This window comes from Canis aureus, chromosome 21 (genome assembly GCF_053574225.1).
Source record: "Canis aureus isolate CA01 chromosome 21, VMU_Caureus_v.1.0, whole genome shotgun sequence".
Lineage (NCBI taxonomy): Eukaryota > Metazoa > Chordata > Mammalia > Carnivora > Canidae > Canis > Canis aureus.
This window is the reverse complement of record NC_135631.1, coordinates 8487803-8508437: the sequence shown is the minus strand read 5'-3', so window position 1 is coordinate 8508437 and position 20635 is coordinate 8487803. Positions and strand designations below refer to the sequence as shown.

General features: G+C 51.1%; 1 protein-coding gene across 4 annotated transcripts in view; it reads left to right on the top strand.

Annotated features, from left to right (window-relative positions):
- The window catches only part of SHANK2 (SH3 and multiple ankyrin repeat domains 2), a 509914-nt gene that overhangs the window by 72237 nt on the left and 417042 nt on the right, over positions 1-20635 (top strand). For all 4 annotated transcript variants that reach the window (XM_077862790.1, XM_077862788.1, XM_077862792.1 and 1 more), the window contains exons 3-4: positions 2812-3031; positions 20098-20301. In XM_077862790.1, coding sequence (XP_077718916.1) covers positions 2825-3031; positions 20098-20301 — 411 coding nt within the window. In that variant the 5' untranslated portion in view covers positions 2812-2824. The remainder of the gene's footprint in view (positions 1-2811; positions 3032-20097; positions 20302-20635) is intronic.

Sequence of the window (20635 nt, the reverse complement as noted above, 5' to 3'; positions counted from 1 at the left end):
TCCCCTGGTTCCTTCTGGGTTTGGAAGAGGCCCACGCACGGGCTTAGGAGGGGACTATGCAGTTCTTCATGGGAGCAGAAGGTGTTCTGGGCTAACTTACAACCCTCAGGGCAGAAAGAAACCACTGGAAGCCCCACAGGATGGACGCCCACACCTGTGTCCATTCGACTGTGGAGGCGGTGAGCACCGCGCCTCTCCCACTGCCCCTCACCCCCAGGAAAGGGCAGGCCTGGGTCTCTGCACCCTGGCGCTCCTGCCTAGCTCTTTAAGGGACAGCCCCAGGCTGGCTGCAGGTGCTTCTCCTTACCCCTGGGGAGCTTTCAGAGACCCCATCCCAGACCAGTTCATTCAGAAGTTCAGGCGCTTGTGTTTTTTTAAAGCTCCCCCAAGTAACTTCTGTGGCCAGGATGAAGAAATATTGTTCTAGAAAATATGCTTCATGGGGACCTGGGACATAGTTGCAAATAATTACATATACATGCAGTTCTATAATATATGTACACATGGATGTTTATGTTATTTATTATACTGTTATAATTAGGCACAATATAGAAATAATTGCACATGGTTATATTATTCCTACATTATAGTTGTTACTGTATTATATATCACAAGATCCGTACACACAGTATGCTGTGTAATTATGCCAGGCACTTATTTTTCCATGGGTAAATGCTGAAGGCAGAAAGGAGCCAGGCAGTGGGGTCCCTGCTAAGGTGGAGCCGGGAACACCCAGATCCTGTCCCCAGCCACAGCTCTCTTGCCTGTCACCAGATTTTGCCCTCCCCTGGCTGGGAAAGCATGAAGCCGAGATCACAAAGGCATCTGGCAGTGAATTTGCTCTGAAATTTTAATTCAGAATCACAGTGGGGTTAGCTTTGGAAATTTTAATCAAGAAAAATAAAATCTTCCTGGGTGATTTGGATGATCTGCTGTTCGATTGGCCCCGGGGGTCATGGGTGTTCTAGAGGAGATGGGGGCCAGTGTGAATGAATGGATGGCTCTGTTGTCAGGCTCTCAAACTCATCGGAGAGGGCCGGGAAGGTAAGGGGTGTTAATGAGGAGATCCTGAGGCAGACCCGGAGGGAGGGGGGCAGGCTGGGTGGGGAGGGTGTTATTGCAGTTTGTCCCAGCTCCTGGGTGCCACAGGGCAGACCCCAGAATCTTCAGAGCCTCCTATTGGTCACCATAAATCAGAAATCTGGGCCTTCCTTCCTTCCTTCCTTCCTTCCTTCCTTCCTTCCTTCCTTATCCCTGGGATTAGGACCTGAGCCAAAGGCAGATGCTCAACTGCTGAGCCACCCAGGTACCCCCAAGTCTGGGTTTTCATATGAAATCTTCAAGTTAGCCAACATTTAAAACCCTGTGCAGGTGGGACCTGGGTGGCTCAGTGGTTCAGCATCTGCTTTTGGCTCAGGGCATGATCCTGGATCCCCAGGATCGAGTCCCATGTCAGGCTTCTTGCATGGAGCCTGCTTCTCCCTCTGCCTGTGTCTCTGCCTCTCTCTGTGTCTTCCATGAATAAATAAATTTTCTTTAAAAACAAACAAACAAACCCTGTGCTGGCAAAACAAAACAGTCTTGGCTGCATGAATCTTGGCCCTACCCCAAGGACAGTGCAGATCCTCTTGGCCATGAGGGGAGCCCCTGACCCCGGTCATGGTCTGGGGAGGGGGTGCAGCTTCTTTGCTCTGTTAGAATTTGTGCACACCTGGATGTCTGGTGACCCCAGGAAAGTCTGGGGTGGAGATGAAAGTGCCCGTGGTGGCTCCCTGCATCCCAGGACTGACCCCGCAGGCAGAGCGGTGGAATGCCTCCAGGGCCTGTTTGCTGTCGTTACATGAACTCTGGAAATAACACAGTGGGTGTCAGTTTTCCCACGATGAGCACAGAATTGGCACAGGGTGAACTGTGCCCCTCCTGGGACTTTTCTGAGCCTCCCCTGACCATGAAACACGAGAGCAGGGGCTGCTCACCCAAGCACCTGCTGGGCCTGGAGCCTGGGGCAGATGCACAGGTGAGCTCCTCCCTCCCCCTTCCCTCCCGTTAATCACTGGATCTTCTCTTTGGGGTCCTCCCCAGGTAAACGGGCCCTCCACTGGCAGCTGTGCCCTCGGTGGGAAGACGCCAGGCCTTGGCTGGGCAATCCCTGAACGATGCGGGTGGCCTACATCCCTGCTTGCTCAGGACAGCCCCTTTTCTGCAGGGAGTGATCCTGTCCACTTGCCATATGCACAGAGCCTTGAGCTCCTTTACAGAGTTCACTGACCTGGTCTTTGCCGGGGAACCTCCACTATACTGGATGGTGAGGAAGCTGCACCCCCAGCTCTGGTCTATTTTTACACGTTACCTATCACTGCTCTGTGTCTGAGGCAGAGGGGTTATTAAAGCAGGAACTTGGTACTGTTCTGTCCTGAAGTTTGCATTTCTTCCTTTCCTGCTGCTCTATCTTCAAAGAAAAACAAAAGGTAGCCCTTTTTTATTACCTTGGAAGGTTTCAAACTTCCCCCATGGCTTTTTGGTGCATCCCTGTGAGCTGTGGCCATGGCCACCACTAGTTAGGGCTCCTTTTGCGTGCCGGGTTTCCCAGCTCTGGGGCAGAGCCTGTGGGCCCCCCATCCTGGCCCTGGCTGCGTCCTGGTCCAGGCCCCAGGCAGCAGCTGGGGTGCCGTGTTCTCCCCACCTTTAAAGGTCCATGCATCACACCTGGCTGTTCAGGACCGTGAACCTGAGACACCAGTCTCCACCGAGCCTGGGTTTCTGGGGGCCGTATTCATCCCTCTGTTGTGTTCCTTCTTCCCCTCCTTCCAGACGTAGGGCAGCCATGCCGCGCAGCCCGACATCCAGCGAGGACGAGATGGCCCAGAGCTTCTCCGACTACTCCGTGGGGTCAGAGTCGGACAGCTCCAAGGAAGAAACCATCTATGACACCATCCGGGCCACAGCGGAGAAACCAAGTGCCGCCAGGATGGAGGAGAGCCAGGGCAACACGCTGGTGATCCGGATCCTCATCCAGGACCTGCAGCAGACGGTAAGTCCCGTTGCTCGTTTCTGGTCAATTCTAAGTGTGGCTTCAGCTCGAGGGTGCCTTGTGCACGGCCTGTCCTCGGGGCATCCCGCACATCGTGCACCTGCCCCACGCTTCCCTCCTTCCCCTCGGCTCTGCCTTTGCCTGCCTCCCAGCGTGCTGCCGGCACCTCGGTCCACTTACCGAGCACTTATTTTGTGCTGGACGGAGGCCAGGCCTCGAGGGCACAGGGACCAGCCTCACAGAGGAGATGCACACAGTGGACGCATTAGCAAGTGGGGCGTCTGGCACCCATGTGGGCCCTGCCTCTTCCCTCGATGCTCTGGGCTCGGTGGTACACGGAGCTCTTTCCCACCTGCCGGGCTGTGTAAGCTCTGTGTGGCCCACCTTGCCCGTGCTGCCCACCGCTGGCTCCCTGGTGCCTCTCAAGGCCTGGGCCCCATGCTGTTTCCTGTGTTGGCCCCTGGTAGCTCTCTGGGCTTCTCGTTGCCCACGGCCCTGGCGTGTGGCCTGCTGGGCACTTGCTTGGTGCCTGTGGGTCCTTGCTGGTGGTGCTGGCTTCCAGCTTCTCCCGGAAGGACCTCCCATCTGCAGACTCTGTTTCCCGTCATTCCTGGGAGGTTTTCTCACATGCTGTGCCTCCTCCTGGCTTGCGGGTTGGGTTCTGTTTCAGGGAAAGTGGCCACGCACCCTTGGGCATCTTTGTATCTGCCTTCAGCACCGGTGCCTCTCCTCGTAGCCTCCACGATGTTCTTGAGCCTTCTCTTATGCTGTCCTCACTTGGACCCCTTCAGCTTTGTCCCTCAGAATTCCCGATTGATTGTGGTTGAGATTCTGGCTTTCTGTTTGATTTTATAGCCTTGCACTGACTCATCTTGAAAAATATTCTTTTGAGTCATTGGTTTTTGTTTGTTTGTTTGTTTTTCCTAGGTTTTATGGCTGCTTCTTTTCCTCTTGTAGATCTTCCTTCTTTTAACTGGGATACATTCTTTCCGGATGCATGTGTGCCTGGTTTCTGCGAGCCTTCTCTCTTCCAATAACACGTCTTCATCATCTCCAGGCTGTCTCTGCCCAGCCTGTGCCGCTGTCAGCAACGTGCTGTCTCTCTGTTGCTCTGACCGTGTGTGGGCGAGCTTTCCTCATCCCCCTCCCTTCCTGGAGCGTCCTGTAGACCCATTCCCTCTGTGGGAGATCCCCGGGTCCTGGAGCGGTGCCAGTGCGTCCTTTGGTCACTTCCTGAACACTCACCATGGGTCAGACCCTGGGTTAAAGTCTTCATATGTGTTACTTCTCTTTGTGAGACAGCCCGAGCTAGACAGCACTTGTGAGCATTGTCAGTCTGGGTGTTGTATCACACACACGTGGAAAGAAAGCCTGCAGAGTGGGTACAATGTGTAACAAGCATCGGATGAAAAGACGGAACATCGGGACACCTGGGTGGCTTAGCAGTTGAGTGTCTGCCTTCAGCTCAGGGCCTGATCCCAGAGTCCCGGGATCGAGTCCCACATCGGGCTCCCTGCATGGAGCCTGCTTCTCCCTCTGCCTGTGTCTCTGCCTCTCTCTCTGTGTCTCTCATGAATAAATAAATAAAATCTTTTTTTTTTTTTAAAGGAACATCACCCACCCCTAAGGGCCCCACCAATGGCCTCCTAGTCCCAGTGGCCAGGTGAGAAGCAGGTAGCCTGGGACACATGGCCCGGAGTCTCCAAACCTGCCAGATGCTGGTGTGGCATGTATTCACTCGCTACTTCTGCAGCCAATAGTCACCGGGGAAGGTAGCCAGCGGGCAGCCTTGCAGAACGTATGGCACGGGCTCGGGTGCGTCTGAGATGGCTCAGAGTCACACCTGCCACTGTCCGCTGTGTGTTTGGGGCACCACACTGAAGGTCTCAAGCCTGGGGCCCACCTGCAGGTGTGAAGTGAGCCGGTGCAGGCTGGGCATACAGCTGGGACCAGAGGACAGCAAATGCCCATTGAGCATCTGTTACCTTGATCGGTCTCTGTGGTCGGAGCTAGCACTGCCCACACCTAGGAGGCACTCACCAGTGACAGTGGAGAGAGAGGCCTTTCTGCCGTCATGGCTATTGAGATGTTCCACGGATAGCGAGCAAGGGTGTGGGACATGGGAGAGGTCGACATGACGCTGGGTCTGGCGGGCACAGGGAAGCAAGCAGGAGGCAGCCTGGAAGCCTGTGTCCTGCCCCTGCCTGCTGTGACCGCTTCCTGGCGGGTGGCATGGTGGGCTCACGTCCCTGCAGCGATTGTGTCCACTATGCCAGAGGCTTCGGGGACCTGTCGAGAATTACTGATGGAGAGACACCTGCTCTTCAGACCCACAGTTATGAAGGCCCGCCGGGGGTTTGGTCTCTACTCCCAGGAGCGTAATTGTTTCCGGAACCTTCTAAGGATCACCTCTCTTCACTTTGTTAAGACAAACAAAGCCCCTGGAGGCTGAGACCAGAACTCTCACGGGCATGAACCCCAGTAACAAAGCAGCCGTTGTTTCTGTGTGCGAGTCCTTGCCAGGTCGAGTCCTGGAGCCGGGGATGCGAGACAGGCCCTGGAATCCTGCCCAGAAGAGCCGTGGGAGCTGCTGTGCCAGTTGTCACCCCCATGTCCTCCTGCCCAAGGGGAGGCAATGTCTCGAGGAGCCCTGAGGCTGTGTCTCTTGTGCCCCTGGTGTGTCCTGTTCCCTGCCCCCCCTCTCCCCCCCACGCAGCCAGGTGAGGTCTGGTTTTCTCTCAAAGTGACTGCTGCTCTGAGTCTCACCTCCAGAGGGTGAAATTTCCCTTCTCTGGGAGAAGCCTTTGGCAGGGCTCACCATCCTTCCAGGAGCATTTTCCCAGGCCTCTCGAAACCTGAGGAGCAGTCCCAGTGAGGGTTCACGGGCCATGTGGGGAACCCCGCAGTGAGGTGGGCCCTGGGTCACTGCATGTGCATGAAGGGCTCCCTGTGGGGTCAAGTGCAGCACCCGTCAGCAGGCTTGGCCTTTGAAGCAAGTGGCATGTGCCAAAATCAATACCAGCTACAGTTCTTCTGTTATTTATGGTTTTGAGGGATGTGGGAACAGAGCTGGCACTGAGCACATGGAGGAGGGCAGGAGGAGCACGGAATGGGGCCTTCTGGGTACGCAACGCACCAACCCCTGCACCCACCCCTGCCTAGGGCTCGGTCCCCAGGGGCTCCACGGCAGCTGCCAGCCCCATGTCTGTCCCCATGACCTATCTGAATGGGTCCAGGGAGGTGCAGGGACCAGCTACCTCCTGGAAGATGCTTCAGGACAGTGAGTCTCTCCTTTGCTTTGCTGATGCTTCCATTTATTATGCAAGCGTATCTTCAGCTTTGGTATTTCATTTAGGAAAAAGCATCTAAGCTGTGATCCTGATCCCCTCAAAGACGTTTATTGTTGCTCATTCATCTTCTGTCTCTCCCACACACATACACACACTCTAACTTTTCCCTCAAAGCGGCAGCCCCTCGTGTCCCCGCCGTGACTGTCTCCCTGCCACACATCAGCTGACGTGGACGCTCCATCATCTATCACTTCCTTCCAAATGGACTGTCAGACATGCTTGCTTTCCAAGTGACCTTGGCCTTCCGCTTATCATTGAGGATCAAAATAGAATGCCAGCAGCAGAGAGGTCCCACGTCTTCCTTCTCTGGGTTTTAATCCCTCCCTCACCCTTTGTCACAGACACGTCACTGTATTTGGTCCTATCTGAGGTCTTCTGTGATTTTGAATGTTAGGACTTCTTCGCCCATCTTGGCAATCTTTGAGCCCCTATCCTCATTTGGTTGCTGAGAATCGAGCCCCTAGTGCTCCCTTTTGGCCTCTCATTCTACCTCATGATAGAAGGTTCTGGAAGGCCTGGGCAGGAACAGCTTGATATCTTGAAAAGCTCCATTTGAGTGGATTGGTGGGCACATGCTAACTCCTTGGCCCCTCTGGAGGTGAGCACCGTGTGTCTTCTTGTAGGAGTTCATGGGGTCCAGACTTCTGGGAATGAGCTTCCTTCCAGCTTCCCTCCATCAAGGTTTGTCTTAGGACTGTCTTTCCAGAGGGGGCCTGTGGGTCAGGTATCCTCCTGCCTTGTCCTCTTCAGTGTCCTGGCCCCAGGTGGATGAGGGGTGTGGAGGCGGGGCTGGGGAAGGTGCGGGTAGGCCTCCATCGGCGGGGGGGCTTGTCTTCCATCCCAACCAGGTTCCTTTTCCCAGAATCCCTCCTCTTCCTTGGGACGTCTCTGCCTTCTACTCACCTTTCACACGAAGCTCAGGATTTCCAGGACTCACTCCTTACTATTCCCGTATCCTTGGACCAGGACAGCCCACACAGCACCTCAGGTGACTGCGTGCAGTGTAAACACAGTTCCCTGCATCCATGTCTGGTCATCCTCCCCTAGGAGCTCATACTGTTTCAAGGATAAAGATCAACTACTCACACGGTGCACCTCCCCTGCCCCACTGATCCTGTGTGAGGTGCTTCATGGCCTGGGCTTCCTTGTGCCCCAGCGCCTGGTGCGACTGGATGAACAATGTCTTGTAAAACAGTGAATGAAGTCATCTGAACCCTCTCCTCTGGCGGGTGAAGGGGTAACATCTGAGTGGAACCCTGGAGGATGACAGGTTAGCACAGTGAAGACCTTTGTGCAGACCTTCCCCAACAACAGGTACGCAGGAGCAGAAATCTGAAGTGGAAGTGAACTTGGTGTGTTGACGCAGCAGAGAAGGTGGAGGGTGCTCATGGCAGAAGGAGGTGATGGGGCTGATGTGGGGGTAGTGAGTTTGCTGTGGAAAGGTTTGGTGCAGAGTGCATGACCTCATAAATATTGGAGAAAGGGGGATCTTGGCTTCTCTGGGTGGTGGGGTCCATGAGGAGGGAAGGAAGGAGAAGCAGGTAGGAGGCTCCTGCAAGAATCCAGGGTGGTGTGGATGGAGGCAGAGACCCAAGGACGGGTTCCTGATGACAGTCCGTGAGATCAGAGCAGGTGTGGCTCTAGCACGAGAGCGTGCTTTGGCTGTTTGAAGAGGACTTACTTGTGACATGGGTCCACAAATTTTAACATGTGATGCCTGCGTCTTGATAGCTTCTCAGCACAGGGGGAAAAATATTTCTTTTAAAAATTGAGATATAATTTACCTTACATACAATGTGCCCATGAAAAGTGTACAATTCAATAGATTTCATAGATTCCCAGATGAGCGTATCCATCACTGCCATCTTAGAACATTATCATCACTCTCGAAGGAAACCCCCCCTGCCCAGCAGCCATCAGTCCCCAGCTCCCCCCAGCCCCCCAGCCCTCCGCCTCCAGCCCCTGACAACCACTCACCTGTTTTCCATCCTTGTGGATTTGTCATTTCTAGCCATTCTGTCTCAGTGGAATCACGCACTCTGTGGACTGGGAGACAGCCATGTTTTCTTTAGTTGGCTGCTTCTCTTGGAGACACGTCCACCCCTCAAGTCTGCCCCTGAGACCAACACTACAGCACTGGTGCCTTGAATGTCATCCCAAAACAGCCTCACACGTGATCCAGTAGCCCAGGCAACATAGACACAAAAAACTCTTGCATCAAAAAATGTATTACACTTGGAGCACCTGGGTGGCTCAGTGGTTGAGCATTTGTCTTTGGCTCAGGGCGTGATCCCAGGGTCCTGGATCAAGTCCCACATCAGGCTCCCTCTAGGGCGCCTGCTTCTCCCTCTGCCTGTGTCTCTGCCTTTCTCTCTCTCTCTGTCTCTCATGAATAAATAAATTAAATCTTTTTAAAAAATGTATTGGTGTTTCAGGCTGCCATTTTGTTTCTAGATCTTCCTGTCTTGGAAGGTACTTATTCCACTTGCTTGTTTGCTACCAAAAAGAAACCTGTTTGGGTTTTATACTTAATTAGAAAATTAGCTGTACATGATCCTGACATGAGCAGGTTTTCTGCCCTGAAAGAAAAGTCAGGAGATTCAGTGGGCTGAAGGAGAGAATGGTGTTAATGCTCTTTTTTCAAGAAATTTGAGTTTGTGCATTATGGTCCAGGGCTGACTCCAGTCCTGCCAAGGAGGCTCCTAAGAGGCTGAGAAATGCCTTACATTTTGATTTGATGCTGTTATTGTTATTTTTTTTAATATAAGAAAATAGAAAATATAGAAGTCAAAGAATAGTATCATAAATACTAGTGTATCTATTATGACTAATTGACAGTGATAGTTAGCATTTTGTCACTTTGGGTTTTTTTTTTTAGAGAGTGAGCAAGCACATGTGAGAAAGGTTGCGGGGGACAGAGGGAGAGGGAGAGAGTTTGGAGCCCAATGTTTGATCTCATGATCCTGAGATTGTGACCTGAGCTAGAATCAAGAGTCAGATGCTTACCTGATAGAGCCACCCAGGTGCCCTACATTTTATCACTTTTTAATCTTAGGATTAACACATTCCTTTAAAAAAATTTTTTTTTAATTTTTAATTTTTTATTGGAGTTCAATTTGCCAACATATAGCCTATCACCCAGTGCTCATCCCGTCAAGTGCCCCCCTCAGTGCCTGTCACCCAGTCACCCCGTCCCCCCGCCCACCTCCCCTTCCACTCCCCCTTGTTCATTTCTCAGAGTTAGGAGTCTCTCATGTTCCATCACCCTCTCTGATATTTCCCACTCGTTTTCTCTCCTTTCCTCTTTAATTCCTTTCACTATTTTTTATATTCCCTGAATGAATGAGACCATATGTCTTTCTCCGATTGACTTATTTCACTCAGCATAATACCCTCCAGTTCCATCCATGTTGAAGCAAATGGTGGGTATTTGTTGTTTCTACTGGCTGAGTAATATTCCATGGATTAACACATTCCTGATAAAGTCTCTTTTGTTCTCATGCTCAGCCCCCTCTCCTCAGAGACAAACACTATTATGAATTCAGTGTGAATTCCTCTTGTCTCTTGCTCTCTGTTCCTATGTATTAGTGACCACTCTATAGTGTTGTGTTGTGTAAAAAAGAGCATATATAGCTGGCATCATCCTGGGCATGTCATTTGTAACTTACTTTTTTCATTTGACAGTATATTTTTGAAACTTTTCTTTGATGTCATTCATCCACCAGTTATCCATTTATCCTTTTGTTCTTCCCTCCCTTCCTTTGTCCACTCATCCATCATCCTTCCATCCCTCATCCATCCACCTATCACCCATCCTTCCCTCCATCCATCCATCCATCCATCCATCCATCCATCCTTTTCTCCATCCATCCATCCATCCATCCATCCATTCATCCTTCCATCCACCCATCCTTCCATCCACTCATCCATCCTCCCATCCCTCCTCCCATCCATCCATCTATTCATCCTTCTATCTATCCATCCATCCATCCACCCACCCACGCACCATGGATCCATCCATCTGTTCTCCATCTCTCATTCTGTACCTCCATCCCTCCCTCCATCCATCCCTTTTGTATTACAGAATCAGATGGTCTGGATTGTTGATCTCTAGCTTGAGTGAACCTGTTATGTCTTTTGTAGTGCACATTTGGATCACTTTTGGGGGGATGGAAGACATGGACTCTGGTTTTCTTTGTGGTTTCATTAATTGCTTGCTAAGGCCAAAGAGAGCCTCTCTTGCCTGGTCCCCAACTTCCCTTTGCCTCTGTTTTCTCTGTGATATGGTGATGATAATCAACCTCACTGTGCTTAAATGGAGTGGTTTACACTTCACAATTTTAATCAGGAAATTGGTGGGTTGTACACAGGCAAAGGCTCCAGTGGGGAGGTCTTGATCATGTCAGTTATTATTCATCTCACATGGTAGCTGGCTAAAGGCTGAGAAGGACTTTATTTTCATTTATGCCATTAAAAAAAACAAAAAACTCCCCTAAAAACCCTATTTAACCAGCATCAGTTTTGTGTGTTGTAAAGGTTCCATGCTGCATCTCCTGTTGGGTATTAGGTTAATGTTTTATATATGAGAGACATCAGCCTGGCTTGCCGGAGTCCCCATAGCCCGTGTGACAAATGTCCGAGTAGCCGTGCCCTTCTGCTTAAGCTTTGACTTAATACCCACTTAAATCTCTCTGAGAAAATAACATTTGGCGAAGTAGCTTTGGTCTGGAATTATTACACATTCTGTAAAAAAAGCTTTGTAAATCCCACATTGTGTTGAGAACATTGTGGTTCAAAGGCCACCCTGGTGAAGAACAGATATCTCCTCCTCTCCCTGTGTCCCAGGCTGATAAGAATTACCCAGAAGGTAGCAGTGCCAGAGCCTGAGCCATCAATATTTAATTTTCTGTGTTAAATCCAAGGATGAGGTGCTTCTTTTCTGGCACCTTCTGTGGTCAGATCTCTGTGACGACTCCTGCTGGGTCTGACTGCTGCCCGCTCTTCACACATTTCCTCTCTGGATGGATGGGCGGGGGGGGGGGGGGGGGTCGTACCCTACAGTGTCCATGCTGTGTCCAGGACTGTGTCCAGCTCCCTGCCCATCTCCCACCCATTTCATGGTCCTGCCAGGCCAACCCTGTGACCCATGGCTCCTTGTGTGCTGCTGGGACCTAGTGGATCGGCCTCTGGGCTTGTGGCTTTGCAGCTCCGCCCCTCGGAGCTGTGTGGGTCTGGGAACTGTTCTGAGCTCTCTTTGTTCCTCTTTGGGCTAAGGAGCGCTAATCCCAACCTCTAGGAGCACATGAGATGTGTTGGAGGTCAGGACCATGTGATCCCCCCCCCCCCCCACCAATGTCCTTCCCTTCACTCCATTTCCGGGGCCCCACCTGACAATGGCTATCAAGAGGGGAGAATTAACTCACCTCCAAGGAGGGTGTGAGTCACTGATGGATTCTGAGCCAGTGCCTCTGTTTAGTGTCACCTTGACAATAGCAGAGGCTGCCAGTTAGCCCCTTAAAAATTAGCCACAACACATGGGTTTCCCACCGCTTCAACACATCATCAGGTAGCGATTCGGCTCTTACTGTTTGAGAAATCTTATTCTGATTGGAAAAACCAGCCCACAGCCACTTTATCTTTCATTAGGGTTTAAACATCCAGAAGCACCAGCCTGGCTCCTAGACTTCAGCATCCTCAGATCAGACTGTCCTTCTCAGTCAAGGTCACCCAGCATGTCTGCTTCCCTAGAAATCCCTTATTTTAAGCTTCCTGTGTTAGCCGGGAGAAATAACTGTTTGCTGCGATAGGCCCCCAGCCTGAGAGGTCTTTGTCCATAGCAGAAAGCATTGTTTCGTTTGGACAGGTACATTTGGAAACCACCCAGTCCCGGGTTGGGTTGCCTTGGTGTTGGCTCATTTTTGGAGGTGTGTAAATCTACAGATTGCACACGAACAGCTGTTAAAGGGCCAAAACATGCCTGAATGCACCTTCAGATGGCTCCTGGCAAGTTTTGTTTATTATGGTTTTTTGAAAATGCATCATAACAGGACTGATAATGGCATCAAGTGTGATCCAAAGGAAGTTTTACATGTGAAATGCACCTCTTTGCAATGAGTGATGTGCTCAGAAGCTTGGATTTCTTTCAGAACATCCTGAGTTCTTGCTGAAAGCTGCCTGTAAGCACCGGCAGAGCTGGGATATTTATTCTCCTTGGGGGTCTGTGTCTGCAGCTCTGGGTCCGGGAGCTGGCCCAGGGTGATGCAGGGAATGTCCCTTTGGTACCACCATCCCCAAATGCTTTGGTAGCTGCCCCCCACCCCATATTTTTTTTTAACTTGTTCTGGGTGGAAGTTAAGGATGATGTGGATTAAAGTCTCTCTGGGGAATGTGAGTGAACAGATGTGTTGGAGGTGGTGGGCTGAATATATCTGTGCAGTCCAGCCTTGTGTTGTTGATGGTTCTTGCCTTGACAGTGCACTATAACAATGCATATTTTATGTAGTATAATATTTACCATTCTTTCAAGCTTTGTCTAGACATTTCCTGACCCTTGTAAGACCACCAGAATGACTGCTGCCATTACCCCCATTGTACAGGACCCAGAACAGATTTGAAGAGCAGATTACTCTTTTCCATAAAATTCTCTTGTCACGATGTTGCAGATCAAAAACAATCCTGTCCAACTTCCTCCTCCTTCTGCCCCAGGAGACTGGCTGACCACTTGAGCATTGGTGGGTACATGGCCCCAGAGCACAAAGTTCTTGATCCTCTGTGGATCATGTGAGTTAGTTGACAACATAGATGTGGCCTACCTGGAGCATGTGTTGCTTAATGTGAGGCCAAGACGTGGCTGTGGTCACAGTGTTATGGCCTGAGTTGTCCCCCCGCCTCAATCCCCATGTAGAAGTTCTAACCCCTAGCACCTTGGGCTGTGAGTATATTTGGAGGTGGGGTCTTTAAAGACAAGGTAAAATGAGGTCACTAGGGTGGGACCTAATCCAATGGGAATGGTGTCTTAAAAGGAGATTGGGACACAGACATGCACAGGGGGAGCCAGCCTACACTTGCATATTGGACTTCCAGCTTCCAGGACTAGGAGACAATGAAGATCAGTGTTTTGAGCCCCCATCTGTGATGTTTTGTTAAGACAGTGCTGGAAAACTGATACACACAGCAAATGTGGCACATCCACACTGAGCGTCTGCCTTGACCTGTCTCCAAGGCCAGTATTCTTTCCCTTGTGTCTTGGTATTCTCGGTTGTTAGCCAGCCTCACATCTTGCAGAGTGGCTACAACTCACATTGACCAAGTAGGAGAGTAGGCTTCTCTCACTCTCTTCACTTTAGATTTGAATTTGGCCATGAGTTTTACAAGTGGAGGGTGGAGTTTCACATAGGTACCCACCCAGCTGACTGTAGCTGTGCTGCCTACATCTCTGCAAACACGGCTGCAGTCTGCCCTCTCCAGACCTTTGCTGTATTCTGATGAGATGATAAGTTCACAGTACCTGGGTGCCAAGCAAGCCCTCGGTCATGGTAGCTCCCACCATCCTCACTGTGATCAAGACCAGACTCTACTTTACATTGGATTATATCACCTGGAAGTGTTCCATTTCTGGAATGTTGGGTTCAGCGCAATTCAGTTTCATCTGTATTAACAAGGCTTCAAGTATTGTTGTGCCAAGAGATAGACACACACCCTTGTTCTCACGGAGCAGCTCATAGTCCAGAGTAGGGAGGAGTGCTGATCAGCTGGGTATTGGGTGGGCATCTTGGAAGAAGCTGTAGTTGGTTTCCCTGTGCTTGAACGTGCCTCCCCCAAGAAGTCAGGGCCCCTGGGGGCTGAGAAAACCTGAAGAGAACTGGAGTTGGCCCAAAGGAACCCCAGGAGCTTCCTGGACAGATCCTTAAACCGAGGCTGATGTTGGTCACAGAGACCAGCTCTCCCTGTTGGATTTTGCAGTTCTCTGCCCTGTCAGCCCCACATCCTTTCCCATCTGCTGTGAGTGCACTCCTTGTCAGGAGCAAAGGGAGAAGCCACTCTGATTGGGGGCTTGGAGGTATCGTTACATCCACTTGTAAGTTTACCATACCTTAAGCCACCCAGCTCAGCCCTGACAGGGAGGTTTTCAGATGGATCTGGGTGTCTCGGTATTTAGGGTGTCACACCAGGAGATCAAAAAGTGACAGTTACTGAAATGTCATAAGGCAAAGTACATGCTGGTGTGTCCCTCCTATAGGAAAAAAACGCAAGATGGAGAAGCCGTGACCCACAGGCTGGACAGGAGGGAGCAGGGGTCAGCCAATTAGCTTGGACTGTACTCCATGGGCAGTAGACCAGCTCCCTGGGTTCAGTTCAGGACACTCCCTGATCAGCTCAACCTGGGGTGAGGCCAGAGTGGGAGAGTCCTGGACCCAGCTGGGAAGAGTGAGTGTGATTTCCGCTGGCAGATGAGGAGGGGAAGGGGTGGTTAGCTGGAGGCACAAGTGCGCAAGGACGTACAGAGCCTGGCATGCCAGAGAATTACTGAGAGTGGTTTGGCAGTGCTGGAGTGTGTATGTGTTTGTGCCTTTCTTTGTGTGTGTGTGTGTGTGTGTGTGTGTGTGTGTGCGTGCGCGTGCACGTGCAGGTGCAGGGGTTGGGGCAAGGGCAGAGGAGGCTTTGATAGACAGATGTCCTGAAAAGGAGGTAGGGTCCAGGCCAAAGTTCTTCCTTCACTGTGTCCCTTGGGTGGAAGCATGGGCCCTGAGTGCCCAGGCGTGTGAGTAATTGGATCAAGAGGGGACACAGGTGATGGGACTGGAGTGAAGTCACATGGGCCTAACGGGCATGCAGGTGAGCTTTGTGTAGGGACTACTGGAGTAGCCCAGGTGGGAAAGGATGGGGGCCTGTGGGGCAGTGCTGGGAGCACAGATGGGGACTCAAGCATTCCAGGCCACAGATGAACCTAGGCTGATCCAGAAGGCACAGAGAAAGAGGAGTCAGGAGCATCTCCTGGTGTTCTGGTATAGGAGGTGGTCCCACCATTGAGATTCAGAAGGAAGATGAGGGTAGAAGGCGTGGGGGGAATAGGACAAAGGTGAAGGTCGGGGTGGGGGGTCAGTTTGGGATGAGTTGGGTTGTTAGATTGGGTGTCAGCAACAGTTGACACTTGAGTTATTTGTTTGTCCTTGGTGTCCGATTCCCCATGTGTTTACCTGACCTGTGTGCTTAGGTTCATGGACAGTGTGTTCCTTTGTATTAAATGCCCTGTAGAGTGACCATTCCCCCATTGTCAGGCTGAGGAGCTGGTTCTGAGTTGTATTTCAGTTGTGAATTTATACTGGGTAAAAATCTTTGTGGCATGTGCTTTGTTGCTCTTCTGAGGGCCAAAGCCCGGCCAGGGTTCTTCTAAGTGGAAGAAGACCATAGTTCTCCTCTGCTTTTTCCAGAGATGCAGCTATAGTTTTATGTCTGTGGCACCACGCACCATGCATCGTCCCCAGTGCCAGTGTGCCCAGCGCTTTGTCACTTTGTCTATTTTTAAAAGCTACTGGCACCTCAGAGGCTAGATTTTACTTCTTTGAAAAAAATTATTTAGAATTTCCCAAATGTTGTCCTTTGTTATGGAGATTAAACTGTTTCTCCCTTGTAATTGTCAATATTCAACATTGGGGCAAATCGACAGATGATTGGAAACTCGGAACAAAGGCAGTAAGTATTTCCCTGATCTACAACAGAGCTGAACATAGGTTTTCTCAGGGACTATCAAGTATTTTATAATCTGAGGGTGGCCAGGTGTATATTGGGGAAAAGATAATGCATAAGTTAAATAGCGAGGACTCAGGAGCCAGGCAGACTCGACTTGGGTTCACATTAAGCCTCCACCACTTTCTAGACATGTGGCTTTGAGGTAGTTATTTGAGAATCTGAGGCTCTGCTTCCCAATCCAGGAATAATAATAATAATGATTGTTTTTATACTAATAGTAATTATCGTATTTGTTGTATGTAAATATATATTATATAGATTGTATTTATCATGTATAAATACATAAATGTATAATTTACAACAACAATAATAATGATAATACTATTCACTCATGGTTACAGTGAAGGTAAATATAGTTAGTATAGTTCCTGGCATTTTAGGATTCAAGAAATGTTAACCACAGCTGTTTCATCCATAGCCACCCCCATTACCACCATCATCACCACCAGCACCTGCATCCCCATCCCCCCCATCCCCTCCACCGCCATCGCCACCACCACCACCATCACCACCATCACCACTATCACCACCATCATTACCACTACCAACACCATCACCACCATCACCACCATCACCACCACTACCAACACCATCACCACCATCACCACCATCACCACTACCACCATCACCACCATCACTATCATTGTCCTTTCCCTCCAGGTTCTGAGCTTCTTAAGGGACAAGACCTCTGTCTCAGTCATTTCCTGTCCCCCCACCCATGCCCACCCTGGTGCTGGTGTAGGACCCTTTATGCAGAAGACAGAAGCTAGAGGAGTAAAGGTATTCCCTCAAGCAGCCCTTCCATGGCAGTGGTTGGGCGCTGGAATTCCTGACCCACAGGCTGTCTTTGCAGCCTCCCTATGCTGTGAGTCCTCTAGCAAATTGCTTACCCTGGAACACCGGTAACAGATTATGAAGACTCCCCATCTCACAGGGCTGTAGGGAGATGGGAATATGGCACCAGTACTTCTCAATACTGCATCAGGTTAAGAGTAGGATGCAGAAAGGTCACTTAGGGTAAAAATTGTCAGTGCTCCACCTGCCAGGCTCGCCACTTCTCCCAGATTTGCCCCCTGCTAATCCTGTGCTGAGCCCTCCACCTGAAATTCCCATGCAGACTCTCACGTGCCTTTTTGTTCCTGGGCAGCGTCTCCATGGTGTGCATGCCCTCCCAGGCAGCGTACTTACTTCCCCCTGGGGCATCCATGGGGTTGTTGGGCATTTGCTTTCAGTTCTCCATCCTGTCTTGTAGTTTATTCTTTCATGGCCCCAAATATGGTCTAGAGCTGGTTTGCTCATTATACTTTTTGTGGCTCTCGGCTGTCATTCACTGATTGGGTCACCCATGTCAGGGCTTTTCTTGCAGTGAGGCTTTGCCTGATGGGGATGCTTGGTAAGGAAGGGAGTTGATGAGGGGTAAGTGTGGAAGGGAAGCGAGATTTGTCCAGTGTCTTCTGAACTGGCTGCCCCATGGCTTTTCCGGTGCCAAGTGTGAGCACGCAGGTAGCACCCATTGCACATGGAAGAAAAAGGGCTACCAGGGAGCACGGTGCTCAGACCTCGGAGCTCTCCCCAGAAAGGATGGCGGGCGTGATATACCTTTCTGTGTGTTCATTCCTGGGGCCACTATAACCTGCTCTGAAAGACGGGGCTTCAGCCACAAACATTTATTGTCTCCTGGCCCTGGAGGTTGGAGTCTGCCCATCCAGGTATGGGCAGCGCTGGGTCCTCCCTGAGGCTGGGAGGGAGCGTCCAGGCCAGTCCTCTGCCCCAGCTGCTGGGGTCTGCTGGTGCTCCATGGTGCTCCTTGACTCACAGATGCACACTTCGTCTCTGCCTTTGTCTTCATGTGGCGCGTGCACATCTGTGTCCAAATTTCCCTTGTTCGTAAGGACACAGTCACAGCAGATCGGGGCCCACCCTACTCTGTTATGACTTCATCTTACCTTGATGACATCTGCCAAGACTCTATTTCCAAATAAGTCACATGCACAGATAAAGGGGGTTAGGACGTCAGCATGTTTTGCAGGACACAGTCAACCCCCAGTGTCACGTATTATTTACCTTCTGCTTGACCCTTACAACAGCCCCGTGAGTCAGGTAGGTGTAGGTGCCATGATTTTCATCCTGGGAATGGGGACTGCTGGGTGGGTGGGTTTGCCCAGGATCAAAGGGTTAATGTGAATGATTGGGTTGCAAGCCCAAGCCTTTCTGACCTCTGGGCTCCTGCTCCTTCTGGAAGTTTCTGAATGGGGCCCTCTTGACGTTTCTTAGAGCAGGATGATTTTTAATTGTACAAGGCTGGCCTGCCCAGGGCATAGGCTCTGCATCCCCAGCTCAGCCCAAAGTGGAGTGTGCTCTCTGTGATGACTTGTGAGCACATGGGTCCCTTGGGAGCAGGACCCAGCCCATGCTCTGCTCTGTACTCACCTGTTGGCACCACCTTTGCTGTGCCAGTGTGTGTGTGCGTGTGTGGGGGGTGGCCCAGGCCTTCCTAGGGTGCTGGTATCCAAGGGAACTTGAGTTAGATGTCTGCGAGGTTAGAACCAGAGACTGATGGGGACTCCTGACACAGGAATGGGCAAGTTATCTGCGGCCCCACCTCATCACATCAAGCAGATCTAGTTTTTTGTACCAAAGTTTCCAGATATTCTTCTCACTCAGCCATGGCTGGGCGGACCTGTGGGCAATCATGAAGTGTCTCTGAAGTGCACAGTGGGCCCCCACTCAGCCTGATAGCCCCAAGAGGAGCTCCAAGGTTACCCTTGAATTCAGCCTTTGGCCCTGGGGAGGGACAGATGGAGCATTCAGGCCTACCAGGTCAGGTTTCCTGGGGGGTGGGATTCTGGCTGCCTGCTGAACGTTCCTCATTGTTGAGAGTAGCTGGCTCATCTTACCCCACTGGGAGGTTCTCCCCAAAGCTCAGGCTCCGGATCAAGGGAGGAGGGCCTCTGCATCCCATGCAGAACCCCCAGGAGACAATTGGTCCCAGCCTCCTGTCCTTTCTGAACATTTTTTGCAGTGATAAAGCAAACTCTTGAGCTCCTGCTGATGGCTGTTCAACAGAACATAATTTTAATTCAATAAAAAGTGAGAAGGATCAGTTAGAAGCAGATGTGACCTGGCACTTGTGTTTCATGGCTTGTTGGTGAATCTCACACAAGGGGCCCGAGAGCGTGGCCAAGCTGTGACCTTTGGGTTCTTAGTGGCACTGTTAGGTTTTTGGAAAGTGTGATTGATTTGCAGACACTGTCTACAGAGATGTTAAGAAATTAGCTCTCCTGGCAACTGATAACGATTTTTAAATCACACCGTGTTTCGTCATTGCCTTCCTTTCTGCTTTGGGCGGGGTGGTGTCAATGTTCCAAGGCTGTTAGGTTCAGAGTCCGCAGGGGTGGTACACAGATGCTTGCCGTGGATGTTCCCATCAGAGGAGTTACAAGTCGAGACCCCCGTCCGTACCTGAGATGTCAATGTGCAGCCAATGTGAAAATTTAATCATGCTATAATTTGCTTGAGCTGCGGTCCTCACGGTGTGTTCCCCTGACTGGCTGCAGCAGTGTCACCTTCACACTTGTGAGAAGGGCAGGTTGTGAGGCCCACCTGGACGTGCGGCCCCAGATGCTCTGTTGAGTGGTGGTGTTTTGCGGTGCTGGGTCTGCACTGTCTCCACAAGCGCTGGGATTTGAGGAGCTCCACGCAGGTGTGGGAGCAGCCCAAGGCAATAGGCGGTGTTGGTGACCAGAAGAACCCTGCAGATACCTGGTTCTGAGTCAAGGCCACAGAAGCCCATGGTTCAATCCTCACTGTTCTCCTTTTATATTTACTCGGTGTCTCCATCATTTCTCATCCTGAAAAGTTGGGGGGTCTGCTGCTCCGAGAACCTATATGGAAACACCTTGACATCTCTGGCCACGTGCGGGTTGGGCTGCACCACTGACCAGGTGTCTTTGTCCTTCCTTGCAGAAGTGCATTCGGTTTAACCCGGATGCGACCGTGTGGGTTGCAAAGCAGCGGATCCTGTGTTCCTTGAACCAGAGCCTGAAGGACGTCCTGAACTACGGGCTCTTCCAGCCGGCCAGCAACGGGCGTGATGGGAAGTTCCTGGACGAGGAGCGGCTTCTGCGCGAGTACCCGCAGCCCGTGGGCAAGGGCATCCCGTCCCTGGAGGTACTGCTGCTGCCCCATGGCCTGGACACGGGGTGGAGGGGAGGACCTTCACGGAACTCCAAATTTGATATGGATTCAGACAAGACCCCCAAATTAGAAGTTAGTTTGGGGCTTTGAGGTTGCAATTAATTTTGTGAATTTCAGACAGCTGTGCAGTTTTGATCGATTTGTTTCCTTACTGTAGATGGGATAAATTTGTTGCAGAGAAATCTTGGGATGAGCAAACCATAAGTCTGACTCAGGCTCATGGCACCAGGACCTGCGGGTCCTGGCGTACAGGATGGGTTTGCTTCTACCTTCCCAACTGGGTCTCCCTGCCCTTGGGTGCACAGTG